The sequence below is a fragment of the Dermacentor variabilis genome, chromosome 3 (genome assembly GCF_050947875.1).
Source record: "Dermacentor variabilis isolate Ectoservices chromosome 3, ASM5094787v1, whole genome shotgun sequence".
Classification (NCBI taxonomy): Eukaryota; Metazoa; Arthropoda; class Arachnida; order Ixodida; family Ixodidae; genus Dermacentor; species Dermacentor variabilis.
The window spans coordinates 201,384,230-201,402,463 of NC_134570.1; the positions used below are offsets into that span (position 1 = coordinate 201,384,230).

At 46.4% G+C, this 18,234-nt stretch overlaps 1 protein-coding gene across 1 annotated transcript in view; it reads left to right on the plus strand.

Moving 5' to 3' along the window:
* LOC142574989 (ATP-binding cassette sub-family C member 2-like) overlaps positions 1–18,234 on the plus strand; it is a 226,578-nt gene that overhangs the window by 187,269 nt on the left and 21,075 nt on the right. The window contains exons 9-10 of the mRNA XM_075683964.1: positions 6,125–6,376; positions 8,187–8,390. Of these exons, the coding sequence (XP_075540079.1) occupies positions 6,125–6,376; positions 8,187–8,390 (456 nt within the window). The remainder of the gene's footprint in view (positions 1–6,124; positions 6,377–8,186; positions 8,391–18,234) is intronic.

Sequence of the window (18,234 nt, forward strand, 5' to 3'; positions counted from 1 at the left end):
TAGAACTTCTGCAGCTCCTCCCGTACGACCGCTCTCATAGTCTCGCGTAGATCGTCAGTAGCCAGTGATTGAACCCCGGCGTAGTTTGTAGTGTTCGTGCGGAGTCGAATTGCCGGTTTCGGATCTCGAGTGTCTTCTCAATGTTTGTCGCCTCACGAAGAAACTCTTCGACGGTCTTCGGTGGGCTTCTTACGATTCCGGCGAAAAGTTCCTCCTTTACACCACGCATCAGTCGGCGGACTTTCTTCTCCTCGGCCATATCCGGGTCGGCGTGGCGGAACAAACGGCTCATTGCTTCCGTAAGGATGGCAACGTTCTCATTTGGTAGCTGCACTCGGGCGTCCAGCTTCGGCCCTTTCCTTGCCTACGACGCTAGTAAAGGTGCCCAGGAAGCCGCTACGGAACAGGTCCCACGTTGTCAATCGCGACTCCCTGTTCTCAAACGAAGTTCTGGCGGCGTCTTCTAAGGCGAAGTAAACATGCCGCAGCTTGTCGTCGGAGTCCCAGTTGTTGAATGTCGCGATTCGTTCGTAGGTCTCCAGCCATGATTCCGGGTCTTCAGTCGCTGCTCTATGGAAGGTTGGTGGCTCACGAGGTTGTTGTAGGATAACGGGGGACGCTGGGGCTGCCATTGGGGTTGTCTTGACCACGACCTTCTTTGTCGTCTCAGGTTGAAGTCCGTGCTCTGGGGGCAGTCCTTGCAGTCTGAGGCTAGCACGCTGGTCTTGGGCGATGTTCGTTCTGTCCTCGGGCTTCGGGGCTTGGATCCCGGCTTTGCGGGGGCGTTCGGTACATGAACGCACAAGCACCTCCACCAGATGTCACGTGGTAGTGACGGTGAAGAAAGCAGCATTACGGTGGAATACAAAACTAGGTTTTATTGGGCGAACCTGTGCCCACAAAAACAGGCTAAACTTATAGCACAACGATAGCGGCGAACACGGTCGGCGATCGTCGGAAACCTGATCAGCGGGTTAAGCGCGTTGGCTTTTATACAGCAGTCGTCGAATGTTCTAGACTAGTCGTTGGGACCCGCGTGCCTTCCACAAAATTCTACACCATTCGCGTCAGGCGAATAAATCAGATAACACAAGATTCAGCGACAACAGACAGCGGATACAAGCATCGATAACTTTCTACACACTTCGGATACATTCAGGCGCGTCCTGCGCTGCGCGATAGCATTTGTTCAGCGGCGAAACGTGGTTGCCCGAAAAATATAAGTACACGTGTCAATATTATTTTTTTTGTTTGCTCCATTCCGCGTTACTCTCAATCACAAGCATGTATTCTCTGGCTTCTGATAAGTGTTTTGCTTTAGTCATAAAGAATTGAGCTAAGAAGATGTGAATTACAAGTTTTATTTACCAGTTTATCTGTACGCAATGGTGAAAAAATGAGCCAGCAACGTTATAGCTTGTCCCAGCGAAGCAATTTATGGCTAGGGTTCTACGAATCTTTCATGCGTCTACAAATCTGCATTTGCAAAAACTAAGCTCCCAAATTTGACGCAGAACCGCTTCATTCTATGCAGACGCTTATACGTCTCATCACTTAATATGCATTTTCAGTAGATTAGTTATTAATAGGCACATCTTCAATATCATTAGACTCTCAAGTAGATTCGGCGGGTATGAGCCATTCATTGTCTTACGTGGGAGAGAGATAGGGAGAAACATCTTTATTCAGCCGCCTGCAGAACGACACCATGACTAAATGGCACCGCGACGCGGGCCCTGACGTCTTCTCAGCGGGTGGTCTCTACTCAACTCCAACGCGTGTTACTCCCGCGGTCGCTCATCTTGAGGGGCAACGTTCCGTCGGTTCCGCTCGGCCTTTGTCTTACAAGAGCCGCCGAGACCTGCTGGACGGCTCCGGTTTGGGTTTCGCGGTCTTGGCATTCCGCCGCAGCCGCGAGTCGCGGCGGGATTGTTGTACTTGTAGAAGTTTCGTCAGGGAACTTGGTGCAAACCCAGAGGATGCGCGTCAAGGTGGCCCTCTCCCGCTGGAACAAGCGGCACACATCACTCACATATACTTTCGGGTACAGAAGATTCATTAACACTTGGGTAGGTAAGGAACCAGTTTGTTATTGTCTGAACAGCATTACCTCCGCTCGCCTCAGCCCCGGGTGCGGGGGTGGGAAGTCCTTCGAGCCAGGCGGTGAAACGGTATATTTTCGTTGAACGTCGTCATGCGGTCCTTGGCACTACTACGCCACGTTGGACGGTCGGTTCCAGCGGCGCGGTTTGTTAGCGCTCGCGCCTCTGCGTGTGCCGTCGCATTGTGGTTATCGTGCTTCTCCGACGCATCGTTGTCCGCGTGCGCCGGGAACCCCTTGATTTTAACATACGTATTCTCTCGTTGCAGGTCAGCCGAGCACAGAACGCGCACAGCCTCACCACACACTTTGCCCTTGGCATAATTCCGCACTGCACTTCGCGAATCACATAGCACCGTTTGGCACCCGGGGTCGGCAATGGCCTGGGCAATGGCCACTTCCTCCGCCTGACACGCCTGTCAGACCCGTAGGCTTGCCGCTGCCCTCGTCGCGCCGGACGACGCCTCGATGACGGTAGCTACGAACGCCGCGCTGTCACCCTGGTATCCTGCCGCATCCACGAACCTTGCGTGCTCGTCCTTGGCGTGTCGATGAGGGTCTTGACCCTCGCCGCTCTTCTCTGCTTGTTAAACTGCGGATACATGTTTCTCGGGCGGAGGTCTACCCGAATCCGGCGCCGGGTCCCGTCCGCGACAACAACGTCGCTGCTCGCCTTTTTTGTCCCGGGCGTGGAGCCCAAGCATTGAAGTATGCGCTTGCCGGCTTCGGTCATAGAGAGTCGCTCCAGCTGGGCGGTCCGTTGTGCTTCCGCAATTTCTTCGAGGGTATTGTGTACCCTAAGGGCCAGGAGCTTGTTGGTGTTCGTACACTCGAACAGTCTGAGCGTCGCCTAGTAGGCTCGGCGTATCAGGGCGTTTATCTTATTCTTTTCGCACTGCATCCAGTTGTGGATGGCTGCAACGTAGGTGACGTGGCCGATTACGAAGGCGTGCACAAGCCCAATCAAGCTTTCCTCCTTCATCCCGGCCTTGCGGTTGGCGCACAAATTCAGGTTGGGTAGGCACTGAAATGCTTAAACATTCTATATCAGAGGTGATACGAGAATGTATGCGCGTACCTATCTTCACTATTTATTAAAACGATCACAAAAAATAATATAACAGTTGGTCGCTAATACGACTCTATCATTACGGCAAGTTTCACTTAATTTTCAGTACTAGGTTGGTCCCAGTGATGTTGTAAGCGTTGTAACATTCCCGTCTGCTGTAAATACATGGACTTCTATGGGAGGGATACGCACTGCCCGATGATTGCCTGCTAGAAAAAAAACTCTGCTGGTTCAAAGTTTTATTAAGGTAATGAACTAAGTAGTATGCTCAATCGCAAATTACGAACAAGTGTGTTTTGTTTAGCGCAGGCCTTGGGACTGCACGTAGTTCAGCCGTGTTTATTATCGCCAACTTGTTTGGCTTCACAGTCCGACCACATTTCCATCATTGATGGGGGTGAATTCGTAACCGCAACGACGGCTTCCCTGGCATTCCACCTTCACAAAGTGCATTGGCCCCCAGCTTTTATTGTTCCTTTCAGCGTCCGAAAATTTTGGCGTTAATAGCATAAGAACATAGCCAAGTTCCTGTTTTTCCAAGAGTGAGATGGAAGCAGATCCACGATGAAATGTTGCAAACATTGGACGACACGAACCCTTCGCACGCTGCCGTAAAACACTAGCTTGAAAATTTTAGAAATGACCATTTCGCAGTTTGAAGTGAGATACCAAGCGCAATACATTTCTTTGTCTCCGTTCCAAAAAAATTGAGTCCATCTATAGGAGGACCACGGAACATTAGCCAAATGCATTGCTACATATTTGGGAATCTCATGTGAGAGTGTTGGTTTTATTATAAATTATGACTAGGAGATAAAAATGCTTGCAGAAGAATGCGCCTCAGAACTTTTGACGACTGAAGAAAAGAATAAATGTATGGAAGTATTGGTGGCTGTCTTGGGGCGCTATGACGTAAAACTATTCCAAACTTTCTATTCCAATTCTGCTATCAGCCCTCCACGATTGGTCAAAAATGTTTTCCACCACCCCCACTTCACCTGTCTGTCACGCGACGTCACGAAAACTGCGATTGCTACCCATCTGATATGATGTGTACACACTGATTATGCATGATTTGAAAGAAAAAAGAAAAGCAGTTATTTCTGATTTGACCCCTTTCCGCCATTAGCCCTCGGCTATTGGTAAAAAGTTTTCGGGCTGCGCCCACTTCACCTGCCTGTCACGCGACGTCACAAAACCGAACAAACTCACCGCGTCAAAGTGACGTGTACGCGATAAAGATGCACTAATATGCCGAACAAAACTGAATTTTCTTCGGAATAGCCGCAGGATGCCCCGTTCCGAAAGGAATAGAAGATGGCTACCGCCGATCGCTGAGACGCTGGCTACTCGCACCTGCCGGAGAGCATGGGTGTATTTGCGTATAATAAACCTCCTTGCGTGGCCGTATAACGTTTTCGAGCACTTTCGGCACGTTTGCCACCTCATTCTGCCAACTCTTCGTTGCTGTGGGCCAGCTTTAGCGTCATTCTTAAGCTTCCGTTGCATGCCGCCGCGATTTTCGACCAGCCACCACAAGCTAAGTAAGGGAAAGCCGACCAATCGCAGACGCCGGCACCACCCTCTTCATCCGGTTATCGATTTTCAGTGCACTGGCTTTGCCCCAGCGGATCCCTCTCCACTTCAGCGTTCTCCTCGCCTCTTGCCAGCCAATTGCATACGACAAGCCGCTCAGTGTAGGCAATGTTATTCGTTTTTCAAGTGAACAAAAGTGACCTCCTATGAATGAGGAGAGTGTTTGATTGGTCTGTACAGACAACTGTATGAGTAACCGCCCGGTGCTTGCGTCGGTGGTTACGCAAATTTGACGTCAGGAAATTGGAATAGAAACATATTGGAATAATTTTACGTTATAGGGCCCTTGGAAAGACTTGCGAAAATTCAGTCAGATTTTTGACAAAAACTGGTAACCGGTGATGAAACGTCGATCTAATGTTAGGCTCTCAAGAAAAACGAAGAGTAAAAAAATATAGACACCGTGGTTCTATCAGATCAACGACGTTCGGTGTGCATAGTTTGGTGCCGAAGAAAATGGCAACACTTTTCATGACCAAGAAAGGAGTTCTGCTGGTGGACTACCTACAACGGGGATCCACCATTATGCGGAATAATATGATGTTTTATTGACGCAATCGAGGCAATACAATAACGAAAATGTCGGAGAAAGCTATTTGAAAATTTAATATTGTTGCATGACGATGCCTCCTTACGCACTTCAGATGGATGAAGCAATCGCAAAAGTGAATTTTTTACCTTTCCACTGGTGCTCCATCTATCCTACTCGCAGAAACTTGCATGTCTGACTTATTTTTCACAATATGAAAAAGACCTAAAGGAAAAGCAATTTTGTAGTATTCTGGTATCTACTAATGCTGCGAAGGGGAGGGAGGGGGGTTAGAGCTGCAGATAGAAAAGAATTATTTAGAAGGGCTGCAAAAGCTGAAAGGCGGACGTCACAAATGCATTAACTTACAGAGCGCAATATGGAGAATATTCTTGCTGTTTTCGTTCCCTGGCTTGATTTTTTTCAGGATAGTAGCACATCGCTGTTTCAGAAACAACCACCGAAGAAGTGCCTGATCGTCCAGTTCGTATTTCCGGTGCCTAGTGCGCGATAAACGGCCTCTATAGCTATCTCCAATAACTTGCGTGCCACATCCTTCCAAATTTCCTACCCTTATATACTACCTTTTATACTGCCGTTGTCGTCTGCGCGTACCTTCCGTTGGCATCCATTCTGTTAATCTCAAAGGTGACCGGCTGTCACGTCTACTTAAAACATATGGCAAACTTCCCAGCCGTTATTACTTTGGTCCTCTGGTGAACTTTATTTGTTATCAACAGAACTTCAGGTTTCTGGCAATATGCAAGCGTGCTGTTTTTGTAAACTCCTTCAACTGAAATATAAGTAATTCCCAGCCCTCTCTTGGCAGGCAACGCTGCTCTCACCGGGAGCGGCCCAGCCGACAGGGTACGTGGCCTCCCTGATAGGCGTGGACTGCATGGAGTTGTGCAACAGCTGGTATGTGATGCCAACTACAATCTGCGGAGCCGCAACATTTCCCTTGCTGTTCTGGATGTTGGCGCAGAGAGCTGGTGTGGGCGCCGCCCTCTGCTGCGCTGCCTGGGTAGTGCTAACCCTCGCCATGCCGGTGCTTTCGGCGCCGCTGCAAAAGCACTTCTGGGTGAGCGAAAAGTTATCGGAAATGTGCCCAGTCAGCATGCCATGCTAGATTGACATAATGGATTTTAAGCATGTTTACACTTACGAACAAATTTTTAGAGGATAGGATGCCTTAGGCATGTTTGGAGAAAACCTTTCCTTATTGTATTTCACCACGGCACTGCAATACTTAGCAGCCCGGCGGGTTTGTAATATTATTCTGTAATAGTGTGTGCTAAAATTTGAGATATAGTTTGCAGTGATTTGTTATATTAACATAGTTATGAAAAAAAAACTGTTTATGGCACCACCCATGTCGCGTTCTACGTCGAACTATACGGCAAGTAATTCCTTTGCAATATGCAGTAGGCTTATGAGTGTAGCAGGGAATAGACAAATCGTAACCACATTATGTTCTCTATGGAATGCCTATACCCTATAAAATAATGGTAAAATGTTATAAATTCGTATGTATTTCATACAAAAAGCAGGAAAGCACTCGCCACCGTTACTGCTAGTAGTACTCATGACGCAGATGTCGAAAATATGAGAGGGGTTCTCAGCCAGAAGTAGGTTTGAAGTGATTAACCATGGTACAATGAGGAATGTTACCTAAGCTAAGCGCTTCGACAAAGGTGAAATTCGACAAGTCAAATTGTTCAAAATAGGTGAGTGTTCAGTAGTTATAAAAAAAATAACAAGCAGCAAAACTTCTGCTGGATTAGAAGCAGACGTGACAAAAACACAGATGGATACAAACACGCAAGTAGACGCTTTTGTTATGACAAGTTTAACATCAGTCCGAAAAACTCTACATAAATCCTGTGATTTGAAGATTAAAACTCAAAGAAGGAACTAAGTTTCATCACGACATATTTCGTTGATGTAAAAGAACGAATTCAAAGCTTCTTGAGATTTGAGAGAGAGAGAAAGGTTCTGCATATTATAAATAAATGCATGACTATGGTTATGCCGGGTAAGACAGTATATTAGTAAACCGAGCTTCTCAGAAAAAACACTGTAGTGGCCTAATAAAATGGTACCGGGTCAAGAGCGGCTCGAGTGTAGCCAGGTTCAACCCTTCTTATCGTTTTCAAAATGTAAAATTTAAGAACACTGCAAGTGATTATGTTCACGAACTACAATCTGTTTCTACCTGCATAAGTTGTAGCGTCATTTATTTGCTTGAGTGTTAGTTCTGCCACAAATAATACATCCGCGAAACAGCACAGGCAATGAGTGGTAAGTTAAACAGACACCGTAAAGACACGGATAAAAAGCTCAAACTCAGTCCCATGGTAACCTGCCAGGTCACAGTTTCCACAAGCTTAAGCTTCATCGCCCACGATCGCACTTTCTTTCTTCTATCGGCAGAAAATATAAAGAGTTATATCTGATGTGTAAGTACAATACACTGCAATCTTTCAGAATAAATGCTTTAAAGGGTCCATTCGTTCTTAAATAAAACGAATGTAACGAGTAGCCCTTACTTTTTTGGCGATCGCACATCTGGTTGCGCCTGATCTAGGAGCGTCTTCTGTAAGTGTCCCCCTAGTGGACATGTCTATTTCGTCTGCTGCTGAAGTGCTGACTGGCTGGGGCCGCCTGTCTCCTTCTCACGTATATCCCAGCGCCACCAATGAGAACTTCAGCTGCAGTCGAAAAAGACAAGTCCAGCAGATGGACTGTTACAGACGTACGCTTACAGGGAATTGGTGTCGCACCTTCCTTTTTTTCAATCTTTTATGTCCCAGTCTTAGTCTTCTTTTTCGAACATGTACGGTGCCTTTGACCATAAGAACGTCGAACGTTTTTCTGTTATATTTCTGCAGGACAAAGAAATCAGAGCTCGAGACGAGAGGTTGAAGTATACTACCGATCTCCTGCAAACCATTCGCGTCGTGAAAATGTATGCCTGGGAAGACGCTCTTCAACAAAACGTGCTTCGTTCGCGAAAAGAGGAACTGAGGTGGCTTCTGATTGCCAACTCGCTGGACGGCATTCTGGACTCTCTGTACAGCTCCTGCAGCTCTGTGGTATGGGCGACAGCGGATCACAAACTTGCAGTTGTAATAGCTGGTGGACGACATTGAAGGTCTAGAATTTAAGTGTAACCTTGCTCTTCGTCGTTGCGACTGTGGGCGCGTACGCTAAGATGGTGTTCTCAAAGTCACGCGCGTTTTATTTGACTGAGTGGCACTCTGCTTAGGTTTGTTAGCGTTTTGCGTGCTTTAATGAGATCTACGTGCCATGAGAAGCCGGCGCATATGCGGCAATTCCAGTTAAAACTAATCTTTATTGCTTTCTTGTTTGTGAACGATCGTCCACTTGAGATGCTTTCTCGGCTTTAAGAACGACAAGGCAGCTCCACCCGTCACCGGAACTGCATCTGCTTTTAATTACCCTCCTTCACAATAATGGCTAACATAAAAGTCACCCTAAAAATTAACCACTAGAGAGCATGCTAAATAAAGCGACTGGAAACGCCAACGACCGTCATTCAAGCCCCTCGCCGACCTGAGCCGTGGGTGTCCTGCGTTGCCTTAAGTGGTCTCGAGTACACATTACGGCTTCACGTATAAATTATAGACAATACAACAATTCACTGAGCGTTCGCCTTCAGACTAAAACATGTTAAACCCGCCCCTTATCGTGAATTGCTCCAATCGCAATTGCAGCTGTTCGGACGTTTTTCTCCCTCTAGATATTTGAAGAACTTTGGACCTTTCTGCATCAGAGGGACCTAAGCAAGAACGTTCTGGTTTTGCTTGTATTCCGCTTTGGCTTCAATGTGCCCAAATTTAGTTTCTGTCAATCTGCAGCCTAAAAGTTGCGGGCGATGGCTGATGGGCCATTGATTCAAACTGATTAAGGGAGAGCGCCGCGCGAAGCAATAGACGACTCTGGCAACTCAAGAAGGCGTCGCTGGTTTCTCATGTGCAATATTTTTGGCTACAGTCTAAAACAGATGAAGCGAATTCACTGCCTGAATTGACTATATTCTGCGTCGGTATGCACTCCACGATAATCTCGCCTCTCTCTCTCCTTGTGAAAGGGACAGATAGAAAAAGAAGTGGTAAAGGACGTGCCCTGTTGCCACGCACATTGACTGCAACTTGATTTTCTCGTTCACACCTCCAGAACACAATGCTTCACGTCTCTCTTCGTGGTTACTACAAAAAAAAAATCGCAGTTCCACCGGGAAGGCGAAACAACTATTGCGAGAGCAAATTAATTGGTAGCTGTTCGAAGTAAGCATATCGGCCGTAGAAACTTTTAAACGTTCGGTTACTAACTGAATTAACAATACGAGGATGCTTAAGGACGACTCAACGAGGACGTAGGAAGAGACACACGGAGGCAGCGCTGTCTTTGTGTCTCTGCTTTCTACGTCCTTGTTCAGTCGCGCTCACACATTCTATCATGGATTCATACCAACTAGCCCATCAACGTGTTTTAACGCGACACTAAAACGAATTAATTAATCAGTTTAGACGAACGAAGCATTGTTTGAGAACCCTGCAGGCAGTCATTTCAAAAAAATTGTTTGAGATGCTGTTGTAGAATGGTAATTTACTGATGCAGAAGAAATTATTTTTCGCTTTAGTGTCCCTTTTACTAATTTAACGAGCACGGTGTCACGCGCCTACAGCTAAACATGAACACACGCCGCTCGTTGACAGCGGAAGCTCACTGCGAAAACGAAGGAGTTAGGAATCACGGCAGCCGCCGCGAGCAAATTGACCTCCATGCATGACGCTTCAACGCGAACGAAACGTCCAAAGTACAGCGCATACGAACCTACTGGCGCTACGCGTACTCTGTAAACATCGCAGATCACTTTGAAGATGAGGCTCGCGCGGGTGTGCACTTTAGCCATGTCGTAGACTGCTTTGAAGACGCAGGAGCACCGACAACGCGTCCCTACGATGTCCGCCAAAGGCATCTACGATGGTGTCCGTGATTCGCGTAGCCAACACCATAGTAGACGCGGCGGTTGTCTCCACTCTGTACGAAACGGCGGGCGAGGAGGACATCGTAGAACCCATAGAGTTTCACATTAGTATACCTAGAGGCAAATCTGGCGCTGCGATCATTCATCCATCATGGGAATGATGGGAAGTACAGGCTTCGGATTGACATTCTATTGACTGGCGAACTAGTCTACAAGCATTTTCTTTAGTTTTGGTTTCGCTCCAAGCGCAATTGCTATAACCTGCAGTGGGACAGTGCAACGCAAAGCCTTCTCGCTTTGTTTGTTGCTCGGAGTGGCGATAGCGCGCTGGGCCAGCGACTGGGGCGATGCTTGTGTCGCAGTGTGGCGTCGAAGCCTTGACGAGAAAGCGGTGGCATCGTAAACGTTGAAAGAACATGTTTTGAGCGTTTGGGCCTTGGTTTGTTAAGTGTGTTAGGTTGGCACTTTAGCGTTACGTGCTTTATGAGAGTTCAAAATAGGACAAAGAAGGCACTACTGATACAAGACATATACAAGCTTCTCGTGGCTTGAGAATCAAATTTTATTGAGAGCTTCATTATGCATTGCTCGTTTACGTGCTCATTGAAATGCGTATTTTAGGACTTTGAGAACACAAATTTGTGGTAGGAAAGGTTGCTGCTTCCTGGCTGTAGTTTAGTGTCGCAAAATGGGTAAGTGCAAAGCCACGCCATAACGCTTCGGAAGCGGTACGCCAATATTGTGCGCATTATATTACCCCTTCATCTTCTTCATCTGTATATAGTCATATATTCATCATGGCCAGCGCGTCATCGTCTTCAGCGCGCGACCTGCGCAATAAACCGTTGAGGCTTAACAGCTGTCTCGCAAGTGGTGGAGGCTGCTTTCGATTCCTTGGTTCTCTACGCCTTCGAGTTTCCCTGGAGCTTCGTTCAGGCCGCCGCTTGCGCCCCGAGGAGGATCTTCTTCCAAGAAGATCCTCCAGGAGCCTCCGGTGTCACCCTCTCGCCCCACCGGTCGTTCCTTCATGGACCGTCAGCGCACGGCAGCGCGATCCCACAATGTTCGCTGGCCTTCGTAGTGACGACGTTGATGACTGGCTGGAGAATTATGACCGTGTGAGTGAGTCTAACCGGTGGGATGACATGCACAAGCTTCGCAACGTCGCATTCTACCTCACTGACGTTGCCAGGACTTGCTTTCTCAACCACGAGAGCACCTTGCCTGACTGGGCGGCATTCAAACACCAGCTTCGGCAGATTCTTGGCGCTCCCAACGTCCGCTCTGAGGTCGCCAAGAAAAAGCTTGATGGACGCACGCAAAATATGATGACGAAATACTCGTAGGAGGCCACTAGCGTCCTAGCTAGCACTCTATCAGATGTGCTTAAAAGTACTTGAACACGTTCAGCAATCGTGACAGCCGACGCAGCCTTTCGAAAGAGTGAGAGAGTTCGCAAGTGCCTGTCGTCTGCGAGAAAAGTCTCGCGTTTGCAGCGAGCAGGCGTCGTTACAGATGACACTTGTAGCATTCCGCTCAAGGGCGCAACGCTTTGTCACAATACATTTTTATTTCCAGAAATACTTGATGAGTATTTTTATATAAGTACATGCACGGTTGTTTTGCTGTTACAAAAATGAATAAATAATTATTCTTTGGCGTTAAATCGGGAACAGAATCGCACAAGTATGCATACCCTGGTGTGTCCTGGTGACAAACCATAGTAAACCATGCTTCCATCTCGAAGTCATACAAAGTTTATGTAGCATGTTGTACATTATATAACATACTGCAGAAATAGAATTAGATTTTACGCGATAATATTTGAGTATAACGTTGTTTACTGCGCCACAAGCGAACGCCACTAGTCTAAAGACCGAAGTCAATCCGAAGCCTGTACTTTCCATCATTCCCATGTAGGTTGAGGCAACGCTCATGAGAACCCCCGTAGACACTAGCGCCACATTTCCCTCTAGGGTATTTATTTAGAAACTCTATGGTAGAACCGTAGGAACCACAGGAGAAGAACGCCCCTCCTCCCTCGACTTACCCTCTGCCTCGCGCGCCACAGGAGATGACATGCATCCGGGCCGCGTTCCTCGCTTGTGCACGCGTGATTGAACCGCGTTCGCCGACGTACTTTGACAAGCTTTCACTCGTACTAAACCTCACGGCGACGACAGAAATTCGCCTGGAGTGTCCATATAATTGCTATCGCAATAAACATATTCTCGTACTCTTTGAGCGTGAATGCCAAACCAACAATGTTGTTGGATCTTAAACACACACTATCGCCATGCGACACAATGCACAAAAAATATCAAGATCCAAACCTTGACTGAGCGGCTCCCCGTGAATGTCGCGAACATGAGTATGAACATAACTCCAGCACAGTATTATGTTTAAACTAATCTGTAGGAATATTATGCTTTATTTAGCATGGCCCACGCGGTGATTCTTACCGCATCATCATGAATCGTCGCGATACTATGGCGTCAATTTCCGTGGAGTGGTATTAACTCTCGGAAGCAGTATGAAGGGTTCAATAATTATGGCGTGTGGTTAGCTGGCCGTGGTCGCCCAGCGAACGCTTCTGTTCCGCGTACATCTTCGCGTCTCTGCTAAGGGTTTCCTAGCTCGAGCAGTCTTAATCGCCAGGAAATTTTCTTTCGGATAACCGGCCACGTTTTTACAGCTAAGCAGTTTACGGCTAGCTTATGGCGGATCTCGTCTCCGTGGACATCGTCCAACCAAGTGTACTCCTCTTCACCGCCAACGCCTCTCCCCCAATTGTGTATACTCTCGCCACGAGCACCATCTCTCTCCGGACATTGCGCAATACCGCAGTGCGCGTTCTTCGGCGGCCACCTGTGCACGAGCCGTGATGGGCGTAGTCACGTTATAATAAAACGGCATTGTCTCTATCAACCAATCGTGTGTAACCATGTTTTGTTGGCCCTGTGGTTGGCCACAGTCGGTGGCTTGCTTGATGCGCAAAGGCGCGAAGTGGCCGCGGGTGCGTTGCGGCAGTGCATCTCCCCTGAAGTTGTGGACTAAGAGAACGTGTGTCGAACGTCTCGCGATCGATCCGTTTATGGTGCATGTCTTCTGCAAGATTAGGCCGGCGGACCATGCATCCATCGTCATTTGTTCGAGATTTTAATGTCGATGCCAGCAGACCCGACGGGGCGTGGATGCTTAACTTCATGCTGTAGTGCTTTGGCCTCAAGTGTTTCAACGGTGCCACCGCACCCACCACTCGTCACCAATTGCGCATCAACCTAACCTTCCTGAAGAAGATTGACACAGTCAAAGTTCAAGCGCTTGCCGTGTACCACAGTTACAATGGTGATTACAATGGTCACGAAATAAATTATCGCAACCGGGATCGTTGAGTAAATGTCTCTTTATTCGCCCAACCCTAAACTCATAATAGTCAAATTCAACATAACAAATCCCCAGTAGAGAAAAACCCCGACATAGCAAAACCAACCATTGCGCCAGCTTCCCCGGACTTCCCTCTTCACAGGGTGAAGGGCTCTGAATTTTGTTTTATTATTCCGATGTCTGACCTCTACTTAACAGCTGTAAAAGGATGGGCGTACCGCACGCGTTTTGATGAAGGCTCATGAGCCTTGCGTCAATCGCGTTCATTGTTGCATGTTCATTGCATTGTTCACTGCATTGTTGCAGTTTCCACTATGTAGCCCATTCCAGATTATTGTACGGTGTGTGCACCGATAAAGTCGCAAATACACTAATGTACACAAATACTTATGTACGCACGTACAGTTACTACACATCTGCACACGTGTGATTAGTGTTTGCATACATAGTTTCCTATTGGCCTGAGAGTCTGGCGAATTGTTGGTAATGCTCACATTATTGCACCCAATGTTAAAGGGTTAGATTACGTGCCTCGTCACTTGCGCTTATTTTTTCTTAGCATGGCCATCTCCTTAAACCCTACCACGGCAAGCCGTCTATGTAATTCTATTATGTCTGAAAGAGTAGGCATATAGTCACATTAACAAAAAACGCAGACCGGAGACAACCACGCTCTGGCGCAGAAGGATGCTGCTGTTCCACCAGTAGACCAGAAAAACGGGATCGACATTTTCGGCAGAATTTCTAGAAACGTCGCAGAAGCGGCGACAATACATATAAATTCGAAATCGTGGCCCAATGCACCGTAACAGCAGAGATGCCGTTACTACTACTGTTCTACAAGTATTGAGCAATGTTGCTCCACCTGCTCATTTATACAACGTCTTCTTTTTTTTCCTTTGAGCATATGATCCTCCGAAAAGTGTCGCTACTGGCCTCTTCGTTTAGCAGCTGCTGGACCTACATATCTGTAAGCAAATAACCATAAGGCCGAAATACGTCAGCTAACAAGGAAAATTCGAGGGAAGCTGAAGAGAAAACAGCGACGTAAGAATTTTGGGCTTAAAGTGACTTTAAAAATGGCGAATGGGTTTGGCGGTATTACTCTTCTGCAATATACGAAAAACCGCTTTTACGTCATGAAGGGATTGGCAAGTCAGATCCACAGCGAAAACGAAAGGCAGAGAGCGATGGCGTTTTGACGTTGCCGCACGAGCTCGTCTCGAAATTGCGAATGTCATCTCGCCTGGTTCGTGCCTGGTTGACTTGTTATCTGTTAAAATGCAATGCACTCTATTCTAAGGGATATGAGTATTCAACTTTATGTTCCGAGAACATTTACTGTGCAATGAATGGAAGACTGGTCCTAATGTTTTTGGCTAGCATTGGAACGTGTACCCTGATAATCACAAAGAAATATATGGAATGAAATTTTATGATTCTATATTGATGTCGCGTTTCTCTTTAGTGTCCATTTCTTTGCGGCAACTAGAAGTATGAGGCAAGTCTATATGTCAAGTAGGACCTACACCAGTTTAAAAAATTTAATTATGGGGTTTTACGCGCCAGAACCACTTCCTGATCATGAGGTACGCCGTAGCGGGGGACTCCGCAAATTTGAACCTCCTGGGGTTCTTTAACGTGCACCTAAATCTAAGAACACAAGTGTTTTTGCATTTCGCCCGCATCGAAATGTGGCCGCCATGGCCGCGATTACATCCCGCGACCTCGTGCTCAGCAGCCCAACACCATAGCCTCTGAGCAACCACGGCGGGTTTACACCAGTTTAGATGAAAAGTAAGGAGTACTGAAGCATAGCATATGAAGTGCTGCGCGCAACAGCAAACATCTACGAATACGATTGTTTCGGGAACGACGACGCATCTTGGGCATTGGAGAATTAGATGGAGCGATGCCGTTATGGGGGTTGCGATTATTCTCTGGAGCCTCAGCGCAGGCAGGTAAATAGAGACCTCGAAGAAATGATTCTGCGCTTAAGACGAGTGAAATATACCGTTGGTGTTGACAGCGACGTAAAGTTACTGTCAATTTCACCCTGGCATTAGTGTGCAGGAAAGTCAACGAAGGAATAAACGCAAAATAGAATCAACAAAAAATATAGTTATCTAAATGATTTGCCCGCATTTGCTACTACTGACCTGCTTTTTAGTCGTCTTATGCTGCTGTGTTTTGTAAATTCACGAGAAACACCGAAAAAAAATCGTGAAACGGACAAGAGTGTCTGCAACAGCGAAATTTTAAGTGAGACCAGCATGAGATGACAAAGAACAGGTGAGTAGTAGCAAGGTTCCCTCATGGTAATGATGGTGTACTTGGAGGGTATCGATACTTCGTGGAAGACGAGCAGCGGCTCATGCGTGCTGTAGTAGGTGGCGTAATTCAGCAGTGGTAGATTTGGGTACGAAGACACGGTCGATGACGCTGCCTTCTCTCAGTGCGAACCATTGTCAACCGCAATTGACCTTACTGAAGCTGCGGCTGCTATGGGGACAGTGTTTGAAGCGTGTGGATAGTTTCGAGTGCCCTGTGTTCTCACCACTTAGTGCACTCGCTACGGCAGATTCTATCTTGAAAGGCCTCGTCTGAAGTAACGGAGGGGCGGGCGGGCTTCATCGCTGGGTAGGCCTAGAAATGCTCATTGTGTTAAAGAAACTTCTACAAAAATTTTGAAAATTGTTTACTAATGCCAAGCATTCTTTGGCTCGACTGTTGCATATCTTTTGCTCATTTGCTTTTCCTTTTTATGCATTTATACCCATTGCCTTCCCGTGCCAAAAATTGTTAGACAGTTCTCAGTTTCTGAACCATTCTTGCTGCTTATCATGTCCATCCTGCTCATAACGCTCCAAACACAATTCCATTCCATTCAATAACGGGATTAAATTTTTGCTTTATAGCTGCGTCCTGTACTTTTTTATTGTTGTGAATCAGACAACCAGCATTTCTTCTGTGGAGGGTGGGAACATGTTTCTCCTTCGGTTTGAGTGTCGCGCTGTTCCTGTATCGCCTTAGCTGCTTGTTCCCCGTCTCTGTCATTTTTTCTTTCTCTTCTGTGCTGGTTCGAGTAGACAGTATTTCCTTTTTATTTGAGGACGTGAGCGAGATGATGTCACCGATTCCCTCCCCCCCCCCCCCTTTTTAAAGCCTGCGAATCGTCGGCTATTGCACTGTTATCCCATCTACCAATCAGTTGTTCTACGATTTTTATACTTCGCAGTCCCCCATCAGGCTTCTTTAAATGCACACGAGTAGTTCAGGGAAGTAAGTCTTGCAACGGCATAGGGACAACATTTTTCTTATAATTGTCATTTTGAATTCTTTCTTTATCGATTTTAAAGCTACCAAAGATATATATATGCACTATCATAACGATTGAATTTATTAACTTCATTAATTATACATTTGTCTTGAAGATAAAGGGTGAGACACATTTCGCGTTGCGGACAGATGTTTTTGGGTACTTGGCGAAAAATGCTCACGCAAGAAATGTGCCCTACATTTCGGATATTGCATAATCGCAATCCAATTACCATCCAAGCTGTTACTTCCACAAACTGTCACGGTACTCTCCCTATGATTATTGTTTATAGTCTGCCGTGCTCAGTCAGGCATTTTCGCTCCCGCAGGGTGCCTGTGGATAAAGTATCCATTTTGTAGGCCCAATCGTTACACTGTCATGCATAATGCTGAAACATACATCATTCTATAACGACTTCCAATATTGTTTCTGAGCTGGGAAATAAGTTTTCAGAGCAATCATAAACACCTAGAGGAACTCACCTACATATGTACGAACGCACCGCAGCCTTGAGTCATTGCGACTTTCTTTTAAAACTAAAAGTTTAAAACCTGTTTTTTACACTATAAGGCATTCTGCGGCATTCTTAGTTTTTGGCGGGTTTTCAATAACACCCTGATTCGTCAAGCAAACTCAAATGCGCAAAACCATCTTCTTTTTTTACACTTCCGGGTTCTACCGTGCCCTAACGTTTGAATACTAAACGGTCTCCGTGCAGTGCTTGTTTTCCAACAGTGCTTCTAGTCTCCAGAAAAACTGATATTATGCTCTTCACTTAAATAAATTTGGTGTCTCGCGGGTACAACAATCTGCCTATCATGGTCATCGAAGCTTCACAACTGCGGGTTGCGATGTTTGTACCTAATATAAATTCAAATTCAATTCTTTCGTGATTGCAACATGCAATTATTATAGGTTGAGAATTTTGTTCAGTTGAACCCTTCAACAAACGTTCTGGTAACTTCTGAAACGCACCTCCCAAAGGATTCGCCACATTTTGTACAAATTTCAGCCTCCTATGTTTGTCAGGCAATTGTTTGCAGAATGCGTTGTTGCACTAGTTGGTTCATGCTTGAAATTTGGTTCTTTTGAAAGGAAAAATAAGCGGAAAAATGACGGGGCAGAAAGAGCTCGAACTTGCAAATGAATTTATTCCACAGAAACAAGCGATCTCATACAAAAAGAATCATATGCGCAAACCTGTCACATTTGAAGAAAC